Here is a 27,538-nt window from a genome sequence, read left to right on the forward strand (position 1 = left end):
ACCATTTATTTCTGATGATACTGACATATTAAATTCTGCCCTTTGAGGATGCACAGCTTGGCAAAATACGATCATATTTACTGAACGTCGGTGGGAGACTAACATTATTCACTAGGAAAGAGTCAGTGATTTAATCTCAGAAGATTTTTACTAAAAAAATTCTTCTGGGAGCATATAAAAATTAATTTCCCCACTGTTTATATTTTCTTATAGCAGCCATGGGTTGTGAGCAGTTCTTACTCACATTTGTGTGCTGGATGCCAAAGAAGACGGGCATAGAAGTTTATTCGTGAACTGCAGTGAAAATAAACATTTATGTTTGGTTTTCACAAAGTTAACATTTAATATTCAGCATTGACTTTGCAACCACTTTAGAAGTGAAGCCATCCATATAATGAATATGTTATCTGTTCTATGTTGAGTAGAATGAATTAGATTAATTGTGTTATATTTAATAGAAATGAAATTTCCTTTGGGCCTTGTGTAAATTGCATTTGTCTCAATATTTTTCCAAATTGCTTTAGTATATCATTTAATTTTAATATACGAAAAATACTCTCATCACTATCGTGCTAGTTGATCACTTGACAGATAATATTATTTGACGTGAGCTTGCTGTATTGCTTTGCACCAAAGAATATGACATTTTACTAGTTTGTCAATTAAATATGTCTAGGTTGTAGAGACTAAGTTTGTCCTAAATTAGTGGTTAAAACAGAAAAAGAAAAATCTCACTTTATGATGTATTGTTCTCTTGTTACAGAAAGTTGGCTGTGACGGTTTATTAGGGTCTCTTGCAAGGGAAGATCATTGTGGTATATGCAATGGCAATGGAAAATCATGCAAAATCATTAAAGGAGATTTTAATCACACCAGAGGAGCAGGTAATTATTTTTTTTATTTTTTTCAAAATTAATAATCCGAACAGTCTTTGGGGACAGAATTTACATAGAACCTTGACTTAACACATCACGGTTTTGATTCCGTTGAAGATTTTTGTAATGGGTATTGAATGATTTGTCTTGATGATATACAATACATGTGATATGAGCCAGAAATTCTAACAAGCCCATTTCCCAATAATGAAAATATGAAGTCATCTGTTGTGCATTTAATAAATTGTAGCAGCAAGGGAATAATCTAATTTGCATTGGCAAATGTTATCAGATTTCTACAGACCTTATTCTCCAATGCAAAGCATGATGTCTAAAAGAATAATTGATTTTTAACAGGTTGAAGCAACTATTGAGAGTATTTGTCTTCAGGTTTTCAGCTTTCCATTTTCTTTATTTTTTCTTAGTGTTTTACTAACTTTGGAGGGAAAAGAAAACAGAGTCTTTAGCAGTGTAGCATGGTGGGAACAATAACAGGGGAGTCAGAAGATGGAATGATGTTCTGGGCATATTAATAGTGGCAAGTCATTCTCTATTCTTTTGTTTCCTCGTCTATAAATATTATTATTCAGGGAATATGAGGAGGAAATTATTATGAATGATATATACAGTGTAAGTTTTAAAGTGATCCCCAACAAAAAGTAATATTATCTATACTGAAATATAATGACCCACAAATATGCTTTATATACAGATAATGCTTTATACTCAGGTCCTCAAGCTCACTGGAAGGAAGCAGACATTGCAGTGTTTACATTAGTTTCTTAGCTGGACATCTACCTATTGAACTGTCTTAGTATTTGTGATTATATTTTTATCATCTTTAATATGCTTATATTCCATAAGTCAACTTTTTCCTATTTGAAATTCCTTTCTTGTTCAAATACCAAAAACCCTGAGACTAAACTGTGTATTAGTTTAAATACAATGGACAAGCCATTTATGTTTGAATATGCAAGAAAACAGTTCATTTTAGATAAAAGTCCTTCAGAAAAGAAAATTAAACACAGCCCTCTAAAGTTGAATACAGCCTTTTGCTAGACCCCAGTAGAATAAAAGGTAAGTAAGCTGGAAAATTTTGAAGCCTAAAAGTAACTAAGGCCCAGGGTAAATTGTAGATCAAAATCTCAGTCTCCAAAGCCATGAAAAAGGTGACAGGTCCTACAAGTCAAAATCTGCCAGAACTCAATGAGAAAAGTCATACGTAAGTGTAACAGGCTCTCAGACTTTCAACTAAGAAGTACAATTATAGTGCAATTATCAGCCTGATTGTGATGGGTAAAGTATTTATGATGCATAAGTTCAAATAAAGACTGAAAGACTAAAGATTGAAAGATACTAGAATTTCTGAAGCGCGTTCTTGCCCAGTTATTTAATATGCATGGAAACAGTTCACCAAAGAATACTGGTGCATATTCAGCACTGATATCTTCATTTTATTGTAAAAACACTTGATTTTCCCACCAAGCATAGAAAACAGAAATAACCGGTTAACACTCGAGTGATGCTCGTCATTCCGTCGGCAGTTATGTGGATACATTTTTTTCCCCAGATTCCTACTCAACCTCCTGTGTTTTTATTGCACCTTAATTTATACTTGCGTTCATTTGTTTGTTTGCTATAGTTAAGTTATACTAATGGCATCTGGCATTTGGAAAATGTCTATGATGCCTAAGATATTGGGAGTGTCAGAGACTAATAATATTACTTCCTAAAAGTCCATGCTAGTTTCACATTGCTCACAGGGTAGAGACAACAATTCTTAACTTTGACCATAAAAAAATGTCCTACGTGATGCTGTTTCTACTTGTCTGTCCGGCATCCTCTCATACCCAGGTCCCTTTCCTTCTCTAAGCTGTGGCCACTAGATTTCTTACAAATGCTCCAACTATCCATGCATCCTCCAACACCGTGCTTTTAAAAATATGGTTCAGTTAGCTTCCCCTTAGTTTTGCCTGGTTCATTCCTAGACATCACTGAGATCTCGGTTCATATGTCACTTATTCAGTGCAGTGTTCCCGGAACAACCTCCACCTCTTACCACTGACAACTAGTTTGGTGATGCTAACCATGTTTGTATCCATATGGTGTAGCTCCAGGCACATTTGCAATTGAACATTCATTGGTCTTTACTTGCCCACTAGACTCGAAGATCAATGAAGAAAAATTGCATTCCGATTTTTGTTCAGGACCATGTTCTCAGTGGTCAGCGTAGTGTGTGATCCAGTACTATGTGTAAATTCAATGGGTAATGAAACGTTACACTGAGGACTTTCAAAAGCAAAAATCTGCTCAAGTCCTTAATTATATCACGGGCTTCATCTCCTTGTGACTTTCGGAATGTTGTATTCATTTCCCTTGAGACAATTTTATCCTTATAGTTTATGGACTTCCTAAAATATCTTGAAGGAATTGCAGCCTTACATGGTCCAGTTGGCCATGCATGCTGTATATATTGTATGAGTAACACATGTGCAGACACAAGTGGGTGTTTTCCGTCCCTGTGCTCTATTTAGGGTTTGCTCAATCATTTTTGTTGGAGCTAGAAAATAAACTTAAGAGGGTTTTTTTTTCTTTTTGTACATTTATCATGTTTTTCATTGTAACTTGCCTAGCCAGGGGATAATTTTTTCAAGGAACTTTTAAAGGTAAATTATGTATTTGGCCAGTTGTGGAACTATGTAGTTATCAGTATGAGGTCTGACAATTAAGTTCGCGAACTCATCCTAGAAAAAGTGCTACATACCTCACTGCTGAATATCACTATGGTTACCTTTGAAGTACTCCCCTTGTGAAGCTATGCACTGACGCCAATTCCTAGTCCACACATCAAAGCCATTTTGGAACTCTTTTTCTGAAATGGCCATCAGAGCTGTCGTCGTATTACCCTGGATGTCCTGAATGTCATTAAAATGACTTCCTTTCAGTGTTTCCTTTATCTTAGGGTAAAGAAAGAAGTCACTGGGGGCCAGATCAGGTGAGTAAGCGAGGGTGTTTCAATGCAATTATTTGTTTACTGGCTGAAAACTCCCTCACAGACAGTGCCGTGTGAGCTGATACATTGTCGTGATGCAAGAGCCATGAATTTTTGGCGAAAAGTTCAGGTTGTCTAATTTTTTCACGCAGCCTTTTCAGCACTTCCAACTAGTAAACTTGGTTAACTGTCCAGTTGATACAAATTCATAATGAATAATTCCTCTGTTACAAAAAAGGTTAACAACATTGTTGCAACAAGTTCGTGAACTTAGTTGTCAGACCTCGTATACACTAAGAAGAAAATGCGCATAAAATGTATTATTCTTAGTATAAGAACACAGCTCTTAGACTCTGTTTGCCACAGCAGTAGGAGAGTCATAGTGTCACGTATTCTGTTCTATAAAATAGTAGCAGTGGGTCATAACTATAGAATCAGAGAGATCGGAGTTGAAAGCTTGAGTCAGCTTATTACTGACAATACAGTCATGAAAAAGGTTTGTTTTTTTTTTTACTACCTTTATTTTCTCATCTATTAAATAAGAAATGTAATATATACCTTGGATGTACATAGGAACATCCTATCTTATAACCAAAACTCCCATTATTAATCAACCATCTTAAAATGCTGATAACAATCATTTTCGTGGTAGTTACAATGTGGACATGTGAGATTTTGGATATGTGACATGTGAGACGTGAGATTTTTTAATAGCATAAAACGGAAATAGAAGAGAGTAAACAAGTTCTAGAAGGAAGCTGTTTTCAAGATGTATCCAACCTGAAAACCCTTTACTTTTATCCCCACCTACTTTACTTTTATCCCCACCTTGGATGTCATCATTATGATCAAATGTAATAACGTATGTAAATAATAGTAGTGACTAGCATATAGCAGTTGTTCAAAATGTGGTATTTTTCATTGTAACTACCACGAAAATGATTGTTATCGGCATTTTAAGATGGTTGGTTAATAATGGGATTTTTAGTTATAAGATAAGATAGGATAGGATGTTCCTATGTACAAAGCAAATTGTCATACCGTGAGGATAAAATTTATGATATTGACCTCATAGGTTCTATTGCAACTTCTAAGCTTGGCAGTAGCCACTCTTACATTCACTTCTTTAAAAAATGCACATTCTCAATTATACTAAATGGCTCATTTACTGAAAAATATCTAGCCCCCCAGTCATTGGCTATCTTTCTTCAAATGTCTGCTTAATATTTTTCTTCCTCTCTTTCTTCTTTAATTAAATTCAGTTTAATTCACCTATCCTCCAAACCATTCCAATTGAATGATAGAAAATTGCTGTACTGTAACTATAAACTTAGATATAACTATTGTCTTAATGTACAGTAGTTTACTGCTAAACTCAAAGAGGAGTTTGCAGTTACTTTTCCCTATCTACTCTTCTTTTTTACATCTCCAAACACTGCTGAATTCATTTGCTCAGAGATTAAGTCATCTCTTGATTGTGACATCCACTCACAATGTCCTTTCTCTTCGATGGCTCTACAGTTTATGACACAGTTGACCAATAACTCTTCTTGAGATATTCTAATCCTTTAATCCCATTGTACCAAAATAACCAACTTTCCACCTTCTCAGGATTATTCCTTCTCTGCTCTTTCCTGCTTTGTTTTTAATCTCTCTGTTAATGATTGTCACCAAGGTGGAGTCTCTCTCAGTTTTCTCCACTTACTTTCATGGCTTAAATGACTGCCTCTGCAAAGATGCCTCCCAAAGGTACTTCAGTAGCCTGACCTTGCTCTGGAGTTCCAGAGATCTTCCTGGATATTTTTACTGGTGTGCTACACCATTTTATTAACTACCAATTCCAAACCTGTGTTTATTAGACTATTACTACAACTTGACTTCCGCATTCCTGTAAACAATGGCCCCATTCTCACATAATAATAATAAATAATAATAATAATAATAATAATAATAATAATAAAACATTATGTTCAATGTTTATTTTCCCACTTTCTGTTGGTTTTCAAGTTCAGAATATTTTTTCCTTCACAGTGCCTTCTGGATTTTCTTAGCCTCCACGGATTTTTACATTAGACGCCTGACACTGTTATTCACAACTACATTGCTGGGCATCCTGCACCTGCTGCCAGACAAAGCCTCTTAAACCAGTATCTAATCAACAAGTTCATTGCTATAGAATGTCCAGTAGCTGCACATTGATAAATTCAGTGTCCTGGGCATACGTTTAAACTCTCTTCAGTAGAGCCATCTTCTTACATCTTCTTAGTCTGTCAGAATTGTTTTATTTTTGTGCTACTAAGGATACCACTTACTTCCTTACTTTTATTTATTATATACAGTGAACACATCATGCACGTACACGTGCACACACACACACACACACACACACATATCCTATCCATTCTTCAAAGACAGTTCATCTATTTCCTCCTTTGTGAAGCTTTCCTTGACTGTCTCTCCCCTGAATCATAGTGGTTCCGGCTGATGTCAGCATTTCTCAAACATGAGTAATGTATATAAACATTTACAAGGGAAAAAGGAAAAATAAATCCCACTTCTGTGAGTTAAAAATAGCAGCAAACCTTTTGAGTGGTGATGTGATCAGAAGAGGAGGACAGTTTAAACAACATACGAATATCCTTTAGCAGGGAGGTAACCATGACATTTTGCATGGGATCTTTTAAACATAATTTTTGAAGTTTTAGTTAACTGATATATATATAAGGTATTTCTGCCTTGTTTTCCCAATTTGATTATAAGCTCATTGAGTGCAGAGACTTTCTTACCTTACTTCTGAGGACAAATAGGCAGTAAGCATTTGTTTCCATTTCCATTGCTGCCTATTTGTTCATGTAACAAAATGATAATGTTTGTATGGCTTGGTATTAGTAAAAATGGTTAAATTGAATAAGCAGTGTTCGCTAATGGAAATTATGATTGGAAAACACATGCCTCTAATTCCAGCCACTGCCACCAGGTGGGGTATACGCCACCTTTTGGTATATACCAAATCATTGCAACAGTTTGAGGAATTTGAATAATTAAGCAGACGACTCTGGGATTAGCTATGGTGCCTTTTTAAAAGTATTTTGAAATTAGGTTTTTATCAGATATATGGAACTACACAGTTATACTAAGGAGAATATTAAATATTATTTCAACATAATTTTAAAACATAACTATTCAGTCAAAAGTAGGCGTCTACTCTATACTATTCTGCACTAAATGAAGTCTTGATTTTGACTTTTTCTGCACATTCTCTCTTCTATCCCACTGTATCTTAGTTCACTTCAAGCATTACTTTTCTAAACCTCTGCCGAAAAATCTTGCCTGAGCAACAACAAATTGTGTCTTGTTTCTAGCTGCCTGACACCTTCCTGGGTGACACTAGAGTGCTTTGGACGGAGGGAGGGCCTTACACTTAGTTGTCTCCAGCCTATTTCAGAGCCCCTGCTTAGTCTCCTCAGGGAGGGCGCGGTCTCTCCTGTCCTATGCTCAGCTACTGCAGGGACCTGATCCCTTCTGGCTGTTTCTCTCCAGCTGCCTGTCCTTCTTCCCCACACTTTCTAACTTAAAGGAGTCCCAGGAGCAAAATCCGAGGTTGCTTGCTGTCGTCCAAAATCCACTGTGTTTCTAACCAGCTTGCCCATTGTGTTTTTTCTTGACTCACAGTTCATAAGATATCAGTGAGCTTTTCACATAAAACGCAGTTACCTGTTTGTCCTTGGTAGTGCTCTGGACTTAACACCTTTCCAAGAAACTGCTCCACTTGAAATGATGACAGCTTTTGTATGTAGAATTTGTGTCCCCATAGGTATTGAAATATCATAGAGAAAACCAAAACCAAAAGAAGAAATGACAAGTCAATTAAGAAAAGAGATCGTGTAAGAACTCAAAAATTATTTCATATTTTATTGACTCTTGCAGGTTATGTGGAAGTGCTGGTGATACCTCCCGGAGCAAGAAGAATCAAAGTCGTGGAGGAAAAGCCGGCGCATAGCTATTTAGGTAATCTGTGTTACAGACACAGAGACCATCCAACCTCGAGCCCAGCTCCCTGCCCTGAGACTTCTGTGGTGACAAGGATGTTAACCTGTTTCTGGTTACCTGTTTGAATTTCCCAGGAAGCACCTCTTGTCATATCAAGTAGAAATTTCTTTTCTACTTGCTCCTAGGGACTTCCCAGGAGCAAAAGCAATCTGGCTGTCTGTGTGTTTTTGGGGGGGTATGAATTGCTTCCACATGTTAGTGCAAGTTAAAAAAAACAACAACATTCATTGGATGATTTGGGTATGCTTTATTTCATATATATGCATTTATATAAAGTACATTTCATAAATATATTAATATCATATATGTGCATATAGTTATACATATTATTTATACTTATTGCGTATGTAAATACATATACATAGGGTGTGTATATAAAACGATTACTTTAGAATTAGGAAATCTTGTGGAATTCTTAAAAATATTTCTACATACTAAAAGGACTTAATCTTTTAATGGGGAAAAAATGCTCTCTCTTGCCTCACTTCAGGTATACTCCTATGAAGAGAGTATTTTAATTTTTTAATTATTGCTGTGCTAGGAATCGTATCAGCTGTTTTAATTAGGCTAATTAAAGATTTTTAAATATATGAAAGAAAATACTAAGTTGTCAAAATACATAGTGCTTTGTCCATTAAATTTCAAACTAAATCATATGAAATGATCTTTTATTAGTCACAGATAGAGAGATCTAATGTGATTAGGTCTGACAAAACATTTAATATTCTCCCAGAATTTAAATATTGTATGTATATTATTTTTAAAGAAAGCCTTCATGTCTTTTCTTAACAAAAATAATGTCCTCATTTTTCTTTCCCAATAGGGAAATACTTTGTACATCGTAAAATCCAATATTACGTGATTGTTTCTACTCTGCAGTATTTAAGATAGTCTACACTTGGATCGGATTATTTTTCTCATTAGGGTTTGCTTTCTAGGAGTAGGAAAATTTGAGGAAAGGGGAAAGTAAAGAAATTCTTTGTCATGTGGCACACTGATTAATTTGTTATTCCTAATATTTAAATTTGTATGCTTTTACCTACTATGGATGGTTTTTAAATGCATTTTAAGTGCAAGTAAATCATCCCAGATGTCCAAATTCAGATTAAAGCTCTAATACCCAGTTTTTGGAGACACTGTGCAAACTCTAAACAATTTTAGTACATTCATTCACTAGCAAATATTTGGCTATTACACTGGGGAATAAGTTTTCTTTTTTTTCCAAGCTGGAAAGGAATATAGATGTCTCAAATGGAGTTTTCTCAAATTCTTCAAAACTCTCCGTTGTACAACGATTTTTAGTAACCTCAAGAATGTGGTTAAATAAACAAGCCAATTGCACAAATGGGAAGTCTCCATGCTCTCTCTAACTCCTTACTTCCCAGGCTCTTTAACCAATCTGTTCTCATTTCTGTCTCTTGTCTGCAGCAACTGCCTTTGTCAAGGTCCGCATGTGCCTTCCATATTGGACAATTCAATGGTCACATGTTATTTGACCTATAAGCAGCATTCAAAACTATTGACCTTTCCTCAGTTCATTAAATACTTTCTTCTTTAGGCTTCTAGCACCTGAGGCTTCATTGGATGCCCCTTACTGGTCACTTTTGTAGGGTTTTCAACCTCTGTGTGGTTTCCATACTGTTGGCTCAAGCTGGTCCCTGCTCTCCTCCCTGCTAACTATTTCCCTAGGGAATTGCAGCTAGCCCCATTGCTTTTCCCTATTTATTTAATGCAAATTATCAAATGTGTTATTTGCAAGGAATACCCATTCCTTGCCTCTTCCAGCTTCTGATGGCTACCAGCCCTCTTTTGCTTGTGACCACACCGTTCCAGTATCTGCTTCCCTAGTGTCATTGCCTTCTCCTCTTTTTCTGTGTTCAAACCTCCCTCTTCCCACCCCTTCTAAGGGTACATGTTGACTGCATTTCAGGCCCACCTGGATAATCCCTCTATGTCAAGATCCTTAACTTAATCATGTCTACAAAGTTATTTGTTTGTTGCTTGCCATGTAAGGTAGCATTTTAGGTTCCAGGAATTCAGATATGGATCTCTCTCTCTCTCTCTCTTCTTTCCTTTTTTTTTTTTTTTTTTTTTTACTTAATAACACTTTTTTTAAATTGTGGTAAAAATACACATAAAATTTACCATCTCAGCTATGTTAAGTGTCCAGTTCAGTGGCATTGAGTACATTCACCTTGTTGCACAACCGCCACCACCATCGTCTCCAGAAGTCTTTTCATCTTGCAAAACTGAAAGTCTTTACCCCTTAAACAATAACTCCCTGTTCCCCCTCCACCTTTCTGCTTCTTACCACCGTTGTGCTTTCTATCTGCATGGATTCGACCATTCTACATACCTCATATACGTGGGATCATACAGTAACTATCCTTTTGTCACTGACTTGTATCACTTAGGATAATGTCCTCAAGATTTATCCAGGCTATAGCAGTGCCAGAATTTCCTTTCTTCTTGGCTTAATAATGCTCCGTCAGTTGTATATATCATTTTTTGCTTATCCATTCCTTCATCCAGGGATACTTGGGTTGCTTCTATGTTTAGCTCTTGTCACTATTGCGTCTATGAACATGGGTGTACAAATATTTACGACCCTGATCTTCATTCTTTTGAGCAAATACCCAGCAGTAGAATTGCTGAATCATGTGGTAATTCTATTTTTAATTTTTTTGAGACACTGCCACACATCATTTTCTATTCTCATCAATAGTGTGCAAGGGTTCCAGTTTCTCTATATCCTCCCCAACGTTTGTGGGTTTGTTTATTTTAACAGTAGCCATCTTAATGGGTGTGAGGTGATATTTCAGTGTGGTTTTGATTTGCATTTCCCTAATGATTACAATGTTGAACATCTTTTTGTATGCTTGTTGGCCATTTATATATCTTCTTTGGATAAATGTCTATTCTAGGTACTTTGCCCATTTTTCAATTAGTTTGATTAGGTTGTTTGGTTTTTTTTATTGATGAGTTTTAGGAGTTCTGTATATATCTTGGATATTAATCCCTTATCAGACAGATGACTTAGAATATTATCTCCTTTTCTGTGGATTTTTATTCTGTTAATAGTGTCTTTGGATGCACAAAAATTTATATATATATGCAATTATTTTTAATTTTTCATGAAGTTCAATTTGTCTGTTTTCTCTTTTATTACCTGTGCCTTTGGTGCCACATCCAAGAAATCACTGCCAGATTCAGTGTCCTGAAGCTTTTGCCTTATGTTTTCTTCTAAGAATTTTATAATTTTAGGTCTTACATTTAGATCTTTGATCCATTTTGAGTTAATTTTTGTATATGGTTCGACTTCCTTTTTCTGCATGTGGTTACTCCATTTTCTTAGCACCACTGGTTGAAAGACTGTCCTTTCTCTACTGAATGATCTCGGCACCCTTGTCAGAAATCATTTGGCCATATATGAGAAAGTTTATTTCTGGGATCTGTATTCTGTTCCATTGGTCTATGTGTCTGTTTTTATGCCAGTAGCACACTGTTTTGATTACTGTAGCTTTCTAGTAAGTTTTGAAATCAGGAAGTATGAGTCTCCAGCTTTGTTCCTCTTTTACAAGATTATTTTGGCTATTTTGGGTCACTTGAGATTCCATATGAATTTTTAAATAGGGCTTTTTTTTTATTTCTGCAAAAAATAGGACATTGGGATTTTGATAGGGATTGCATTGAATTTGTAGGTTATTTTTGGATAATGTTGACATCTTAACAATATCAAGTCTTCCAATCCATGAACCTGGAATGTGTTTCCATTTATGTCTTCTTTAATTTCTTTCAACAATGTTTTTTAATTTTCATTGTATAAGTCTTTTATCTCCTTGATTAAGTTAATTCCCAAGTATTTTATTCTTTTGGATGCTATAATACTATAAATAGAATTGTTTTCTTAATTTCATTTTCTGATTGTTCATTGTTAATGTATAGAAATGCAACTTCTTTTTGTGTGTTGACTTTATATCCTATTACTTTGCTGAATCCATGTATTAATTCTAACAGAGTTTTTCTTTTTGGTAGACTATTTAGGGTTTTCTACATATAAGATCATATCTGCGAAGAGAAATACTTTTACTTCTTCCTTGCTGATTTGGATGTTTTTTTGTCCTCCTGGATTTGGTTTGCTAGTATTTTGTTGAGGAATTTTACATCAATGTTCATAAGGGAAATTGGTTTGTAGTTTTGTTTTTGTTTGTTTGTTTTGTTTTTTGTAGTGTTTTTGTCCAGCTTTGTGTGGCGACAGAGCCAGGAGTGCAGTTTCCAGGCTCTTGGCCTTATGTGGAAAGGTGCTGGCTCAGGTAGTAAATGGCCATCAACTGTGATTGGATGCCCGTCAGCCGTGGCTAGTTGGCCGTCAGCTATAACCAGTGAGCCATTGGCCACTAATATAACTGCCATGGCTATGCTAGCAGCAAATGGGGGCTAGCAAGAAGATGGTGGCTGAACTAGCAAGAGTGAATTGCAGTTAGCATGGCAGATTGCAGCTAGTAAGTGAGGTTGGTTGGCAGAGAGAAGTGGATGGCAGGTTGCGGACAGTGTGGCTCCTACCACCTGTATCTCCAACCCAGTCTCCAGCGAGACTATAGTGGTATGACTCCCCTACCTCTGGCTCCGTGGGTGTTCCTTTTTGGCCTCACCATGTCCTGCATTCTTATGTGGGGAGCGGGACCAGAGACATCGCCTGACACCCTGCACAACACTTTGGTATCGTGAAAATGCTGGCCTTGTAGAATGAATTAAGAAGTCTTCCTTCCACTTCAATTATTCGGAAAATTTGAGGATTGGTGTTGGTTCTTCTTTAAATGTTTGATAGAATTTATCAATGAAGCCATAAAGTCCAGAACTTTTTTTTTGTTGAGATATTTTTGGTTACTGATTCAGTCTGCTTACTAGTTACAGGTATATTTAGGATTTTTGTTTCTTTGTGATTCAGCCTTGGTAGGTTTTCTCTTTTGAGGAATTTGTTCATTTCATTTAGGTTATCCAGTTTGTTAGCATGCAATCGTTCGTAATATTTTTTTATAATCCTCTGTATTTCTGTAATATCTGTAATGTTCCCACTTTGATTCCTGATTTTCAGTTGTGTCTTTTTTCCTTCTTAGTCCATCTAGCTACAGGTTTGTCAATTCTGTTGATCTCTTCAAAGAACCAACTTCTGATTTTGTTGATTTTTCTCAATTATTTTTTCATTGTTTATTTCACTTATCCCTGCTCTAATCTTTATTATTTTGTTCCTTCTGGTAGCTTTGAGTCTAGTTTATTCTTCTAGTCCCTTAAGTTATAAAATTAGGTTGGTCAATTTGAGATCTTCCTTCTTTTTTAATGTAAGTGTTTATAGTTATAAATTTCCTCCATAGCGCTCCTTTCACTGTGTCCCATCAGTTTTGGGATGTTGTATTTTCATCTCCATTTGTCTCAAGATATTTTCTAATTTCCCTTGTGATTTCTTCTTTGCTCCATTCGTTGTTTGAGTATGTTGTTTCATTTCCACTAATTTGTGATTTTCCAGTGTTCTTTCTGTTACTGATTTCTAGCTTCATCCCATTGTGGTCAGAGAAGAATCTTTGTATGATATCTAACTTTTAGGACATGGATATCTTTGGGGGGAGGACATTATTTATCCTACCACAGTCACTGATTTCTATCCAGTTGTTTATACTCAAGCTAGGAGTTCCCCTTGATAACTCTCTTTACCATTCAAATACAAACCACTCTCTATTTCATTGTCCTGCTTTATTTCCTTTATAGCACTTATCACTCTGAATTTTCTTACTTGTTTACGTGCATGCTTTCATATTGTCTATGTCCACTGTTAATTCTTGCAGGCAAGGATCATTTAGTTCAGAGCTATAACTGCAGTAACTGAAACAGAGTCTGGCACACAGGAAATAATGAAGACTTTCTGAGTGAATTTTAATTAAGAAAAGATGGTTCACATATGTATAGTGATTAGTATGAGCCAGCGCAGTAAATATAGCCATTAAATAAATCCTCACAACCTCTCTGTGAAGTATGTACTACTAATTTCCCAGTTTTTAAAATCAGATAGTAAAGGAACAGAGAATGTAAGTTTCTTTTCCAAGGTCCCATGTAGCCGCGCAACAGCTTAACCTTTTGTTCCCTTCCAGCTGCCCCCATAGAAAGTAGAGTCTGTAAGACGATCCTTTCAGGGACTTTGTTAAACCTTTGTGTTTGCACCCTATGCCTCTCTGTTTGGTCCCAAAAAGGTGACTGGACAGTCAATGACGAGTAAGATTCCTCACAGAAGGAACAACTCAAGCCAGACCAGTCATGGGGACCAACAGGAGAACTCCCGGGGTTCACAGAGGTGGGCACAGCCCCCACCTTCCTCAGGCTAAGGAAAGCCTCAGCCTCTGTGGCTGCATTTTTTCCCAAAACTTGCAAGGGAAGTGATTCAATGAGGTGCTCTCCATCTATTCATATGCATATAGGTTTTGTCGCTTGGTGAAGTTGAGACTTACGGTTCAGCTGTCTGCAGGCAAGGGTGATTGACTCCAATCGGTTTTCTATTAAGATGTATGAGATTCACAGACTGTGGAATAAATAATGCTAATATCTTATGTGAATATCAATAAAAGCCTCCAGTCTGCCCGATTCTGGGCTCCAGTCTTCCAGGCTGCGGGGCCCCCTGGCCTTCTGAGATTTAACTGCCTCAAGTCTCTGCTTCTTTCATTTTTAAAAAACTTAACCTTAAGCCGCCCCTTTTCGTTCCCTCACTGCCCGTGTTGCGCTGCACGCGACAGTCACACACCTGAAAAGCTATGATCCTGGATTTAAACCCAAGCAGTGTGACCATAATATCTGGTTCCTACAGTCTCCCTTTTATTTTTTAATCATTGACTTCCATGCAACACTTGTAATTTTTAAAGTACAGTCATACATAAACAAATTTTCCTTGAACTTCCCCCAGATTCCCTCTTTTCCCTCTTCTCTTAACTAATATGATCAATTGTTACATAGAATTAATTCAGCGGAATACAAATCATGAAATGACAGTTTGGTTCTCCAATCACTACCTCCAAGTCTGCCAGATCCTATCCACTTTCCCTGATGCAGATCTCTAAATGTAAATCTCTAATCACTTTTTATTAAAAGACCATTCAACTTAAAAATGGAATCACATATCTGTGTTAAGTGTCTGGCCTTATTGATGTCACTTTTCCTTGTGCTTAATATTAGGCTTACGCCTAAATTGCCAGGGTCTTTTTCTTGTATAGGAAATAGCATCAGTGCCCTTAAGCATCCCGAGTATTAGTCTGGAGATTAAATCAAGGTTGAAAATAGTAATACGTTACCATGTTTATTCGAGAACCCACTAAGTTTCCTTACTTGCTTAAGTGAGAAAAAAAAATTCTGATGAATAGTGGGAGGGTGCAAGAATGAAGACAGATCAGCTGTCTAATCCAATCAAGAGATTAGGAGTGGGGAAAATGCAGAGCCTTCTAGAGACATTGGAGAAGTTAAACTGTTGAAACTTGTTGGAAAATGCATGTGAATATTGATAGAAGATGAAGATTCGAAGATGACTTGTAGGTTTCTGGGTGAAACAACTGGGCAAATAATGATGGCATTTATTGAGATAGGGCCCACGGATGAGGGGCACATTTAGAAAAAAGAAAGAAATGACCCTTATTAAAATCCTAGATTTCAAGTGTAGAATGCTAGATTTCAAGCCTGTGATATGTATTCTCTGCCTAAAGAATGGCAGAGAATACATATCATAAATCACATTCCCTAAAGGCTCCTTTGGGCATTGGAAGGAAGTCATTGAAAAATCTTCATCTGAAAAAGCATTAGCCAAAAGAAAGGAAAAGAGATCATATCCTGGCAAACTGATCATTCTGTAACAAATTAACTTGTCTACTTCAAACTATATATTATCTCATAGGAGACATTTAATTTCCTCCCAATCCAGTTACTCTTTTTCATTACTCTCTCTTTGAATTGTATTCCCATATGCAATTATCATCTGCTTTTCTGAAGATCGTGACTTTATTATTTGGTTACTAATTTAATAATTTATCAAAAAGCCTGAAATGGAGAGTAAAGTAGGTCAGATAGATCACATGTAATATCTTTACAAAATCATTATAGCTTATGATTTTAAAAAAATCTAAAAGAGATCATATGGGTCAACTTACCTTGCCTGAAGCTTTGCATACAATCCTCTATGGAAAAACTTCTCAGTAAAAACAATTATAAGTGTTGAGGAAAACACAAAAGGAGGAAAAAATTACCTAAATTACCTCTGAACTGGAAAGAAATTAAGGAATCCTCACATGCCAAAAACAAAGTGAGAACAGGAAGTCAGAGTATTTAGCTGCCTGAAGCCCCACTGATGCCTAATCCTGGGGACCAGTTTAGGCTTCCAGGGCCCAGGGATACTGTGGTCAGAAAACAAAGCCTAAGACCTTTGCAAAGTAGTAACTCTAATAGGAGACCCCTTCATGAAGCAGGACCCCAAAGGGCTACAAGCTCAGTGCAAAGGAGAGATAGAAATGCAATTGCACCTAAAAGGAGAAAGAAAGGAAATGTGTCTGTATTAACATGGATACTTGGCAGAGGTAGAAAATCAACTTCCCTGAAAATTTGTAACCGAAACCAAATGTTCATACAGATTTGCAGCACTAATTTACCTTAACTATGAAGTCCAAAACCCTCAAGGCGTTTATTTTCATGAGGTTACTACGGTGGCTGGCATGTGCAAACGCAAAATTTTTTTGAAGTAATGCACCTTCAAACCAGGCCTCAAAGACCAAAAAAAAAAAACCAGGCCATAAATTGCAACAAATAAAATTTTATGATTAAAGAAAAAAGACATTCAGAAAACACAAAAGGAAATGTATAAACAAAACACAGTGAAAATATGGGAGAGCAGAATCAGACATTTATATATTTTTATCATATACAGAAAATAGAACAATCTACAGAAAATAGAACAATTTTATGGTCGATATGTTTAAATATATAAAAGAAGGATTTACCAATAAGAATAAAAATTGACTAAAAACATATTTAGAGAACCAAATATAATTTTTAAAATGAAATTTAAAAAAATCAGCAGAAAACAAGATAGGAGAAAAATAACAGAAATACATAGTAAGCAGGAAAAAAGAAAACACAAAGTAAGATGGTATAAACAAACCAAAATATGCCAGCATTCTTAACATTTAAAAATTTAAATCTCTAGTTGAAAGACAAAATTTATAAGACTGGATTTTAAAAATAATTTAGGTATATAGTATTTTTTAGGAAGTTTTTTTCAGGCATTTTTATTAGAGATTTTTCAAAAAAATATTCTTTTATAATTGTGCCTGGAATATATATATATATATTAAAATACAGGGGATATAAAACAAGAAATTATACTGGCCATAGTACAAATCTAGGCCAAAAAATGATTTCTCAAAATATTTAATAGACTTTAAAAGAAATACAAGGAAACACTTCACCTTATAGGCAAAATCATTAGTTTTTAAATCAATTTAACATTACCTGAAGTGGCATAATGCCACTTCAGATGGTATTGTAGATGGTCATAGCTAATTTGCAAAGTGTTGAGAGTTTTCTGTCAACGTATTTCTTTTCAAGTTTAAAATTCAAAGTAAAAATTAATATTTGTATATTTTTCATAAATATGAAAACATGTATGCTTAATATTTTATCTTAAACATACTTTACCCTGATTCCCTGAAAATAAAACCTAGCTGGACAATCACCTCTAATGCGTCTTTTGGAGCAAAAGCTAATATAAGACCCGGTATTATATTATATTATATTATATTACATTATATTATACCCAGTCTTATAGTAAAATAAGACTGGGCCTTATATTAATTTTTGCTCCAAAAGACACATTAGAGCTGATTGTCCAGCTAGGTCTTATTTTCAGGGAAACACGGTAATGCAGTGCATGATAAAGATATAATTAATAGAAATTAAGATCGATGAGATAAAATTTCAATAAATTTATTAATACATTGCTTGTAATAATGTGAATATAAGCACCAGAAAAACCCCTCAGTGGACTGGAAATACCTTACAGATAATGAATAATTTATTTAATTAATTTAAATAAAAATGCAAATGACAAATAAGCAAATGAAAAATATCTTGAACTTCCATAGCAATAAAACAAGAGATTAAAAAAACAAACCTTAGATTGTTCAAAATTTAACTCCTGATATTTGTCCTCACCCATTTCTTTTTCTAGACTTTCCCATCTCGTTATTTGCCATCATAACCCACCCATTTTCTCATCCTAGGAACCTGGTGTCATACCTGACACTTCCTTTCAACCAGGATAACCAAGTCATCATCATATTTTATCAACTTCACTCTTAAATTCCTCTTGTTATTTTTTTTCCATACCCTAATTTAAGCCACCGTTATTTTCAGTTGGGTAACTGTGTTAATGTCATATCCTGTCTTCCCTATCCAAATTTGTCCTACCTCACCTCAGTCCATTTTCTGCATAATATTGTTCAAAATCTCTTTTAGCTTTACATTCTTTTCCCTCAGGGAAAAACCCTCAAAATATTAACAAGGCCTATCAGGTCTGGCTGTTCCTTACTTCTCCAGCTTCATCACTTTGTGGCTCACTTCTATGCATTTGGCGTCACGCACACTTGTCTCTGATGCTCACCGAGCTGCATTGAGCTTTAAGTCCTTTCCATTAGTCGTTTCCTCAGTCCTGACTGCTCTCTCTCTGCTTCTCTTTTCTTAACATCTTCAGTAAAAGACATCCTTCAGGCAAGCCTTTCCTGACTCCTCCCACACAACCTTCAGCATAATTAGGATGTTGGTGACTTACATGTAACTTGTTTAATTTCTCATTCACCAGCTAAATTATAAATTCCATAAAGCCAGAGAATATATTTATATTGTTTACTTTGGGAGGTCCCAGGACTTTGAGTATTTCCCGATTTCTAGCTGATATTTGATACATATTTATTTAGTCTTGATTAAATATTATACAAGAGGAAGGCGCTTCCGAGAAGGTATTCAGAAATGGGCACACTTAGTCACTGTTATGGAAACATAAATTGATGTAATCTTTACAAAAATCAATTTGAAATTGTTTTTCCGAATCTATAAGTGTTCAATTTCTTTGGCTCTGTAATCCCAAATCTGGGACTCTATCCAACGGAAATATTCAGATATACACATAATTAGTGTACAGTATATTTATCTGAGCATTATGTACAATATAAAAAACTTGGAAACCCTCAAACATTCAATAAATAGTGATTAGCTAGAATAAAAGTTAGGAAGATTTATTGGCTTACAACATTTTCATAGAATTATGACATAAAAAAGAATGAACATGTAAATATCTTTTTGGAAGAGAATTCAATCATATGGGAAAGTCAAAAAACTTAAATTTAAAAAAATTAAACAATTTGGAAATAAATAAGAAGAAAATTTTAATTTAAATTGGTATCATGACATTACACTTCCATGTCATGAATCTTATTTAAATAGTAGCAGAGATCAGTTCAAAACAGAAATAGAGAAAAAGTATACATAAACATGTTATCCTGTAAAATCCCATACAAATGGTAGCTGTTTACGAGTGAGAATTAGCATGTATCTTCCATTTTTGTACAGAGCAAATCACAAACTAGGGATGTGAAAAGGTCCTGAGTTTTGTTTTTAAAACTAACATAATAGTTTTGAAATTTTTCAATGAATGTAACCCTGTCATTTTGATCTGGTAACATGCTGTTTAATGACCTTTCTTTAATGACACACTTTCCTGGGAGGCATAGGAGATGCCAAGCATGTAAAAGATGTCATGCCAGCCCTCACGTTGTTCGCAAGATCATTGCATAGACAGCACAGACACGCAGAGTCTTCAAACAAGAATATGTTAAACGGTTAAGGATTAGGGACCAAAAGAAGGGTTACAGACACCAAGTGTCCAAAGGAGGTTGGAGGAGGCCATATTTATGGCCACGTGGTTGTGGACAGTTTCAGGAAGGGAAGGCGAGCTTGTGGCATTTCGTATGATTTCAGGCTTTCCCAGTGAGGACTTGCCTCCTGGGTTAGGTCAGGGCGTTGACGCATTAGTTTAGAAATGAATGAATTACTTTTAATGAAGTCACGTGAAGTAGATATTGATTAATGCTGCTTACTTGTTAATACTCATACCATTTTTGAACCTCTTTACAGCTCTCCGAGATACTGGAAAACAGTCTATCAATAGTGACTGGAAGATTGAACACTCTGGAGCATTCAACTTAGCGGGAACTACTGTTCATTACGTAAGACGAGGCCTCTGGGAGAAGATCTCTGCCAAAGGTCCTACTACATCACCTTTACACCTCCTGGTATGAGGGAAAGAGTCGATAACATTGCGTAATCAGCTCCCTGTGGCAAAGGACAGTGCCACTGTGCCTTCTCTAATCTTTGTTCCAAATCTGAAGTGTCAGCTAGACGTTTAAAATTATATGGGTGTTTAGGGATTTTTTTCAAATGTGTTTTAAATCGTGATATATAAAAATGGAAACTATTACAAAAGGAATGAGATTTTTTTTAGGGATTCCAGGCTCAAAGTAGAGGTGAATTACAGGCAATAGGGAACCTCTTTTTCTGAAAAGCATACTGGTGCTAACGAGAGTGGATGTCTGTGAAAAGAGTGCCATACTATAGTAAATCATAGCATTTTATATATCCACGAAGTGGGCATTGTCTGAATCTATAAAATGCCTTTGATAAAATGGTACTGTTTTTTGGGGAAAAGATTTGGTAACTATATCTAGCAGTGCTTCCATTTACCCTGTTGTGTTTTCTTACTAGGTTAATTGATCCCTGAAAAGAATTATGAAATTTGGGATGTTTGGGATAAGTTTCTTTACTATGTAATAAATGATGAGATATGAGGCAGGACAGAGTTTGGAGTAAAAGAAACAGGACAGTGGCGCTCTGTGCCCAAGCTCATGGCAGGTTCAAATGCCCTTTTTGACCTTGATCATTGCAGTCCATGCTAACGGCTCAGGAGCCAGAGGGCTGACTGCAGAGCTGGCATGTTTTCCATCCTAGTGACAAAGTCTAAAATTCAGACACTTCAACACCTCTTTAAGTCCACACATAAAAACAACTCTAAAACACGATCAACTGACTCTTTATTTGGAGTGTGGTATGCCACATTATTTAATATCTCCACACAATTTAAGTTGAATTTGTCTTCAATTGGAGACATCTGTGTTGCTGGTCTAGGAGCCAGAGGTTCAAATCACATATTGGCCCATTTGCTTTTCCGACTTTAAAGTGCCTGCAAAGCACCCAGGGTTCTTGTTAAAAGGCATTCTCTGATTCCTTTGCTCTGGGGCCGGCCCTGAGATCTGCATTTCTAACCAGCTCCTAGGTGACACCACCTCTGCTGGTCCATGGACCACATTTCAAGTAATAATCTTTTCTAGAACTGCAATCGATAAATTTTACCAACAGGGATAAAAGGAGCAAGGAGAGATGCATGGGGACCCTCTGTTCCATATCTTGTTGACGACGACGATGATGATAATGACCACCATTCATTAAGAACTACGAGTCAGACGTTGTCCTAAAGTGCTTTATGTTCATTACAGCATTCAATCCTCCCAATAACCCTGTGTAATATACTCCATTTTACTGATTGAAAAAAACAACTAAGCATGAGGAAGGATAAGTAATGTGTACAGTAATCCCAATAAGTTATTTAGCCGTGAATAAACCAGGTGTTAATTAATCTTCTATGCTGCCTCTCCCGGTAGAATGCTCTTTATACCAGACAACCTTGGATCACCAATGTATGTATACTTTGAATAATTATTTGTTCATCTCCCCACAATTCCTTCAGATTCTATTATTTCATTCGAATTGGAAATTCCACTCTGTGCCCCGTGCCATCTGGAGAGAGGGGGAAAAAAATGACTAAACAAACATTGTATGACCAATATCTGGCTCATTCCATGATTGGGTCACTTATTTTTTTAAATTTCATTTTCACTTACAGTTGACGTACGAAATTATATTAGTTTCAGATACACAACACAGTGATTAGACATTTACATACCTTACGAAGTACTCACCCCGGAATAGCAACATTCCCAACAACAAACATTTTTAACGATCGGATTGCAAGAAATCTGAATGTTACCTACATTTTAATTAATTAATTTTTTATGGAATTAAATCGAAGCTCTTTTACTGAACCTCTAATGCAAAATCTTAAAACAGTTTATGTGAGACCTCAGTGTTGGGCAGGGGGAGTTTCCTTGCTGCAGAGTCCTTAATCTGACTAGTAATTACCAAGGTTTTTCCTGGAAGCATGAAACATAATTAAAGTCAGTGAACTATGTCTAAAAGAAGGCATCTGTGTGACCTGGATTTATTCAGTAATCCAAGGGAAACTGCACTTCTAAGATATTTTTCTTTAATGACTATTACAGATCGAAAGCCAGCACTGCATTCGCAAAAGCAATACCTCCCGCTGCCATGCTGCAGTCTGTACCCCTCAGCTGTAACACGGTCACACTTTCCTTCTGGCAAAAGCACGCTGCCAACTTCACATGGTTTCAGAGAGAGCTAATGGTGGTGTAGCCCATGTCTCTATTTTAAATGGCATTATTTACTCAAGGACAATCTAAAGTTCTGTCAATGAAAAGGTAGTTTTTTGGGAAAAATAGACACATTTTCATTGAGTTAAATAAGTTGGCAAATAACTTATTTATATGTTCATTTCTTCAATTTAAAAACTATGTGGTATTCGGTTATGTCCATAAATAGGGTACGTCAATCTCTCTCTCTCTCTCTCTGTCTCTCTCTTTCTCTCTCCCCTCTCTCTTTCTCTCTCTTGCTCTCAGCTAATTTAGCTGAAAGTCACTTATTACTGGCAACATCAAATGAGATACTTCAAGTCAAAATTAACGCTGTGATGTACTTAGAATTAGTACCCAGTATGTTATGTACATGTGAATTTAAAAACTGTCATTTTTATTGCTGACATAGTTGACTTATAATGCCATCATGCTAGTTCCCCAATCCACATATTAAAATATTTCTTAGTATTTCTGTTGATATATTGAACAGAATTTGAAAAAAGAAGTAAAGAATATTAACCTTCGGCTCCTTTAAATTTTTTCCCATGGAGTGTTTACTCTGAATTGTCTATTATTACATCTACCTCGATACAGTTTAAATATTGAATAAAGTTCCCTAATAATTTAATATAATTTAAAGTTTAGATATATACGTTTTTATGTATCACGTTATGTTATATAGATCGCTATCATAAATCCTCAGATTCATAGACGTGCTACGTCCCTTGGAGTTGTTTGGTCATTTTGTGCAAATGTGTTTCTAAAGAAACATATACTCTTATTCTTTTATTTAAAATGAGTATATTTCAGCTATATTTCTTTCATTTAAAATATGTATGATTGCCCATGATGACCAGTTTTGAGCTTGGCACAGGATACTAGGGGAGAACAAAGTGGACAGGACCCCTGCTTATGTCCCGCGTGGCCCCAAATTCAGTTATTCTTATATACCCTTTATGCTTTATTGCACTTTTTACATATGTGTACATAACTGTACCGTTAAGTTAATATTTATTAAAAAGTTCATTTTCACATAAGTTTCTTTTTGAAGGAAGTGATCTTTGCTACAAATGGAAAAGTAGCAACCTTGCCAAAATTAAAAGTTGACTGTATGCATCATGGAATAAAATTCGTGCCCTCCATTGGCTTAGAAGTTCTCTGCCCTTATGGAGTAAAATGAATCCCAAAGTCTTTTATCCTCTTCCTCTTTTGATCCAGGGACTTTCTGGATCTTCCTGTTTTAGAAGAACAGGAAAGCTACATTTGACATTAGATTGTAGCTTACTCTTAATGTTAGATAGGACACATATTCGTGTCCCCCTACTTACGTCATCTTGTATACGTGCCACGCTTTGGCAAACTGTCTAATCCATTGACTTAAAAGAAAATGATCTGGTATCTCTGACCTCATCCATGTGGACTTTTCTTCAATGATGTCTTTACCTCAGAGGTAAGAGGAACTTCAATCTTTTCAGAAATATGACAGTGTCAACAGTTGAGCAATAATGTCACATTTCTACAATGTATTAAGGAAGCACGCACACCTTGCAATAAGCGTTGGAGGTTATCAATAGCCTGAGTTTCATACTTCACATTGAACACGCTCTCCTTGGACCCATAGGCTGTGATCACTTTTGTGTATTATATTGTAGGTTCTGCTGTTTCAAGACCAGAGTTACGGTCTTCACTATGAATACACCATTCCGTCAGACCCTCCTCCAGAGAATCAGAGCTCTAAAGCCCCAGATCCCCTTTTCATGTGGACACACACGGGCTGGGAAGACTGCGATGCCACGTGTGGAGGAGGTAAAGGATTTTCCAATATTTATCTTTCCAAAAGAGTAATTGTCTCCTGATTAACCATGGATAATCAAGACAGATCTTCAAGCCCTTATCTTGAATTCCAAAATACTGAAAGAACTGGAAACTGAATGTTTTTTTGTCGTACAATTAGTGGCTAAACACCTGAACGATTTTGTGGCAAAATCTGACATGAATTGAAGAAAGGCTATTGAGAGTTGTTAACCTATCTCAGTTAATATTACTTTGCGTAAGTATTAATGTATTTGCTGATGGGGGCTGCCCTAGCTACCCTACTGGTTGTTATGTCATATACATGTACTTTTATATTCACTTTTTATATTTTACTTTTTTATTTTTATAAAATCTTAAAAGTTCTACATTCCAAAGTATATCTGCCCACAGGAGTTGCAGACCTGAAATGAGGGCCAAGGTGCTGGGAGAGAGGAGTATTGAGTTTTCTTCCGTGTTGTCTGCATAGTTAAGTTAAATATGTATAAAGCATATGAAGAAAATAATTTAATTTCCCCAGATTCCTTTATTTTGATTTGTTTTAGAGTATATCACTACTTTCAATACATATAGAAGTATCCTGAACTCTCACTCAAAGATTTATTTTTGTTTTCATATTAGAAGTTGAGGAGGCAAAAAACCAAAATTACTTCAGCGTAAAATGTGAAAGTAGGAAGTCACGTAATCCTACTGATGAGACAGCTGAGTACCACAGCTTAAGTCAGTTGCCTGCAGAACCAGTTCACAGTCAGGCCAAGGCAAGAGGCCCAGTCTTGAGACTCCCAACTTCTGTTCGTATCCTGTGTGTCGGCAGCACGGTAGTTCAGTTCTCATTTACAAATTCCCCGCTGCTCTGTAGTAACAGATGCTTTCTAGGGCTAAAAGGAAATATTTTGTTAAATTATACGCAAGTATAATATATACATAATTATCTATATAATATAAACTGGTTTGTGCAAAGAAGCAGAACATCAACTTCGTTTCCTAGGCAAAGAAACTATTGCTCCACTAGACTAAATTTGCTGCAGGAGGAGTTGGTAAAGGTGCATGAAAGACGAGCATGTGAAAGAGAGTGTTTGGGGAAAAGGGAAACAAATTATACACGGACATAAGTAGTACAGTATAGTATCAAATTTTGATAAGTACTCTGGATAAAAATTAAACAAGAGAGGGAAGTAAATAGGGGATGTGAAGATGGGAGGGGTAGGTGCAGAATGCGATAGTCAGACAAGGCCTCAATGAGAAGATTTGGTTTAAAAATCCGAAGTGGATATGAACGGGCTCCAGCTATCAGGGTAGCTGGGGACAAAGAGCTCCATGCAAAGGCCCCGAGGCACCAGTAGAGCTGGCATGCTCAAGGGGTAGCAGGAATGCTAGTGTGTCCTTTCTTTACTCTGAGTGATGTGAGATGCCTTTGGAGTGCTCGAATAGAGGAGTGACTTATTCTGGCTTATGTTTTTAACAGTTATTTCTGTTTCTGAGTTGAGAGTAGATGGAATGAAGGAAACGGTGGAAGCAGAGAGATCAGTCAGGGGGTTATTACAATAATCCAGGAAAGAGATGATAGTAGTTTGACCATGGTGGTGGCGATGCAGGTAGGCGGAAGTGGTCGGGTTCTGTACGAGTATATATTTTGCAGGTGGAAGTAATCAAACATGCTGATAGTCTGGACGTGGAGTGTGAGAGAAAGAGGGATGACAAAGATGACTTGTGATGGTTTTGGCAATAAGGTTACTACTGGCTTCCGTAGGAAAGCCTGTGGCGTAGCAGGATTAGGGGAGAGTGTGAGTTTTAGCATCGATTTGAGATACCCATTGGATTTCTAAGTATGAAGTCAAGTAAGCAGTTGGATATATAAATCTGGGGTCAGGAGAAAAGATTAGGCTAGTAATATACAATATATGGGTGATATATTCAATGCTATGAAGTCACATAAGGAGCGAGATTTTGAAAAGGGAGAGAAGCTGTTGGAGGATTGAGCCTTGGGATACTATATCTTTTTGAGTTCAGAGAGATGAGAAGGGACCAGCAAAGCAGGTTGAAATGAGTAGCCAACAACATAGGTGAAAAAACAGGCAGATGAGAATGGTTTCCTGTAAGGCAAGTGAGAACGTATTAGAAGAGAATGATGCAATATACAGATGATGTATTGTAGAAATGCACACTTGAAACCTATATAATTTTATTAACCATGTTACCCCAATAAACTTAATAAAAATAAATAAATAAATAAAATTTAACAGGAAAAAGGAAGAGAATATACATCTATATCGTAGCTGCTAAAAAGTCAAAACTGTAGACTGAGAATTGACTGTTATATCTAAATATATGTATTCTATTTTAAAATACATTTGTTATATTTGAAACAAAGTGGTCAATGATGACCCTGTTGAAATGAACTTTAATGAAGTATTTGGTTCAAAAGACTAAGTGGAGTGGATACAAGAGAAAAATAGCATGTAATGAATCGGGGAAGGACTTCAGGTAACTCAGGAAATGTTGCTGAAAGAAGAAAACAGAGAAGTGTGGCAGTAATCGGAGGAGAATATGAACCAAAGAGTTTGTTGTTTTTAATGGGGGAAATAACATGTGATTATTTACCAGTCTTCATTTTCTAGAATAGAACAGAAAACAAGTGATGCAAAAGAGAGAGCAAAAAATGGCTGGAGTGATATCCTTGAGTCGACAAGATGCGATGGAATGGAGTAGAAATATGGACAGTCCATCACTAATAGCAGGAGAAAAGACAGTCTTTGTGAACTTATGCTGGTACTCTTCTGGTTGCATCATTTCATCAGGAAAGGCCACCTTGCTGAGAGGGGAGGGGAAAAGGAGACATTGGAAATTTGAAAAGACGTCACTTAAGAGAATGAGAGAATGAATGCAACATGGATTTTTAATTGTGTGGTAGCACTGATTGTCCACTTGAAGTTACTGGTCATGAATTTAGTCAGACACCAATCATTATAATGTATGTTACCCTCTAGCTGTGTATACCATGCAGATGTGTTTCTGCACTAAGTTTGGGAATTGCCAGGTGAGTGTAATAAGATGAAAAGAGAGCAAGACCGACCCGAGGTTGTTTGCAAGGAGTGGAAAATGGTTGGCCATGGGATTTAGTTGCATAAAGAGGAAAGTTAAGGCATGAGGGACTTGAAAGACAGTGAAAAGGTGGGAGGACTGTTGGCTTA

At 36.2% G+C, this 27,538-nt stretch overlaps 1 protein-coding gene across 1 annotated transcript in view; it reads left to right on the forward strand.

Annotated features, from left to right (window-relative positions):
- Positions 1–27,538, forward strand: part of ADAMTS19 (ADAM metallopeptidase with thrombospondin type 1 motif 19) — a 226,830-nt gene that overhangs the window by 161,061 nt on the left and 38,231 nt on the right. The window contains exons 15-18 of the mRNA XM_033096500.1: positions 764–884; positions 7,795–7,875; positions 20,128–20,285; positions 24,188–24,341. Coding sequence (XP_032952391.1) covers positions 764–884; positions 7,795–7,875; positions 20,128–20,285; positions 24,188–24,341 — 514 coding nt within the window. The remainder of the gene's footprint in view (positions 1–763; positions 885–7,794; positions 7,876–20,127; positions 20,286–24,187; positions 24,342–27,538) is intronic.

The sequence above is a fragment of the Rhinolophus ferrumequinum genome, chromosome 24 (genome assembly GCF_004115265.2).
Source record: "Rhinolophus ferrumequinum isolate MPI-CBG mRhiFer1 chromosome 24, mRhiFer1_v1.p, whole genome shotgun sequence".
NCBI classification, from domain to species: Eukaryota; Metazoa; Chordata; class Mammalia; order Chiroptera; family Rhinolophidae; genus Rhinolophus; species Rhinolophus ferrumequinum.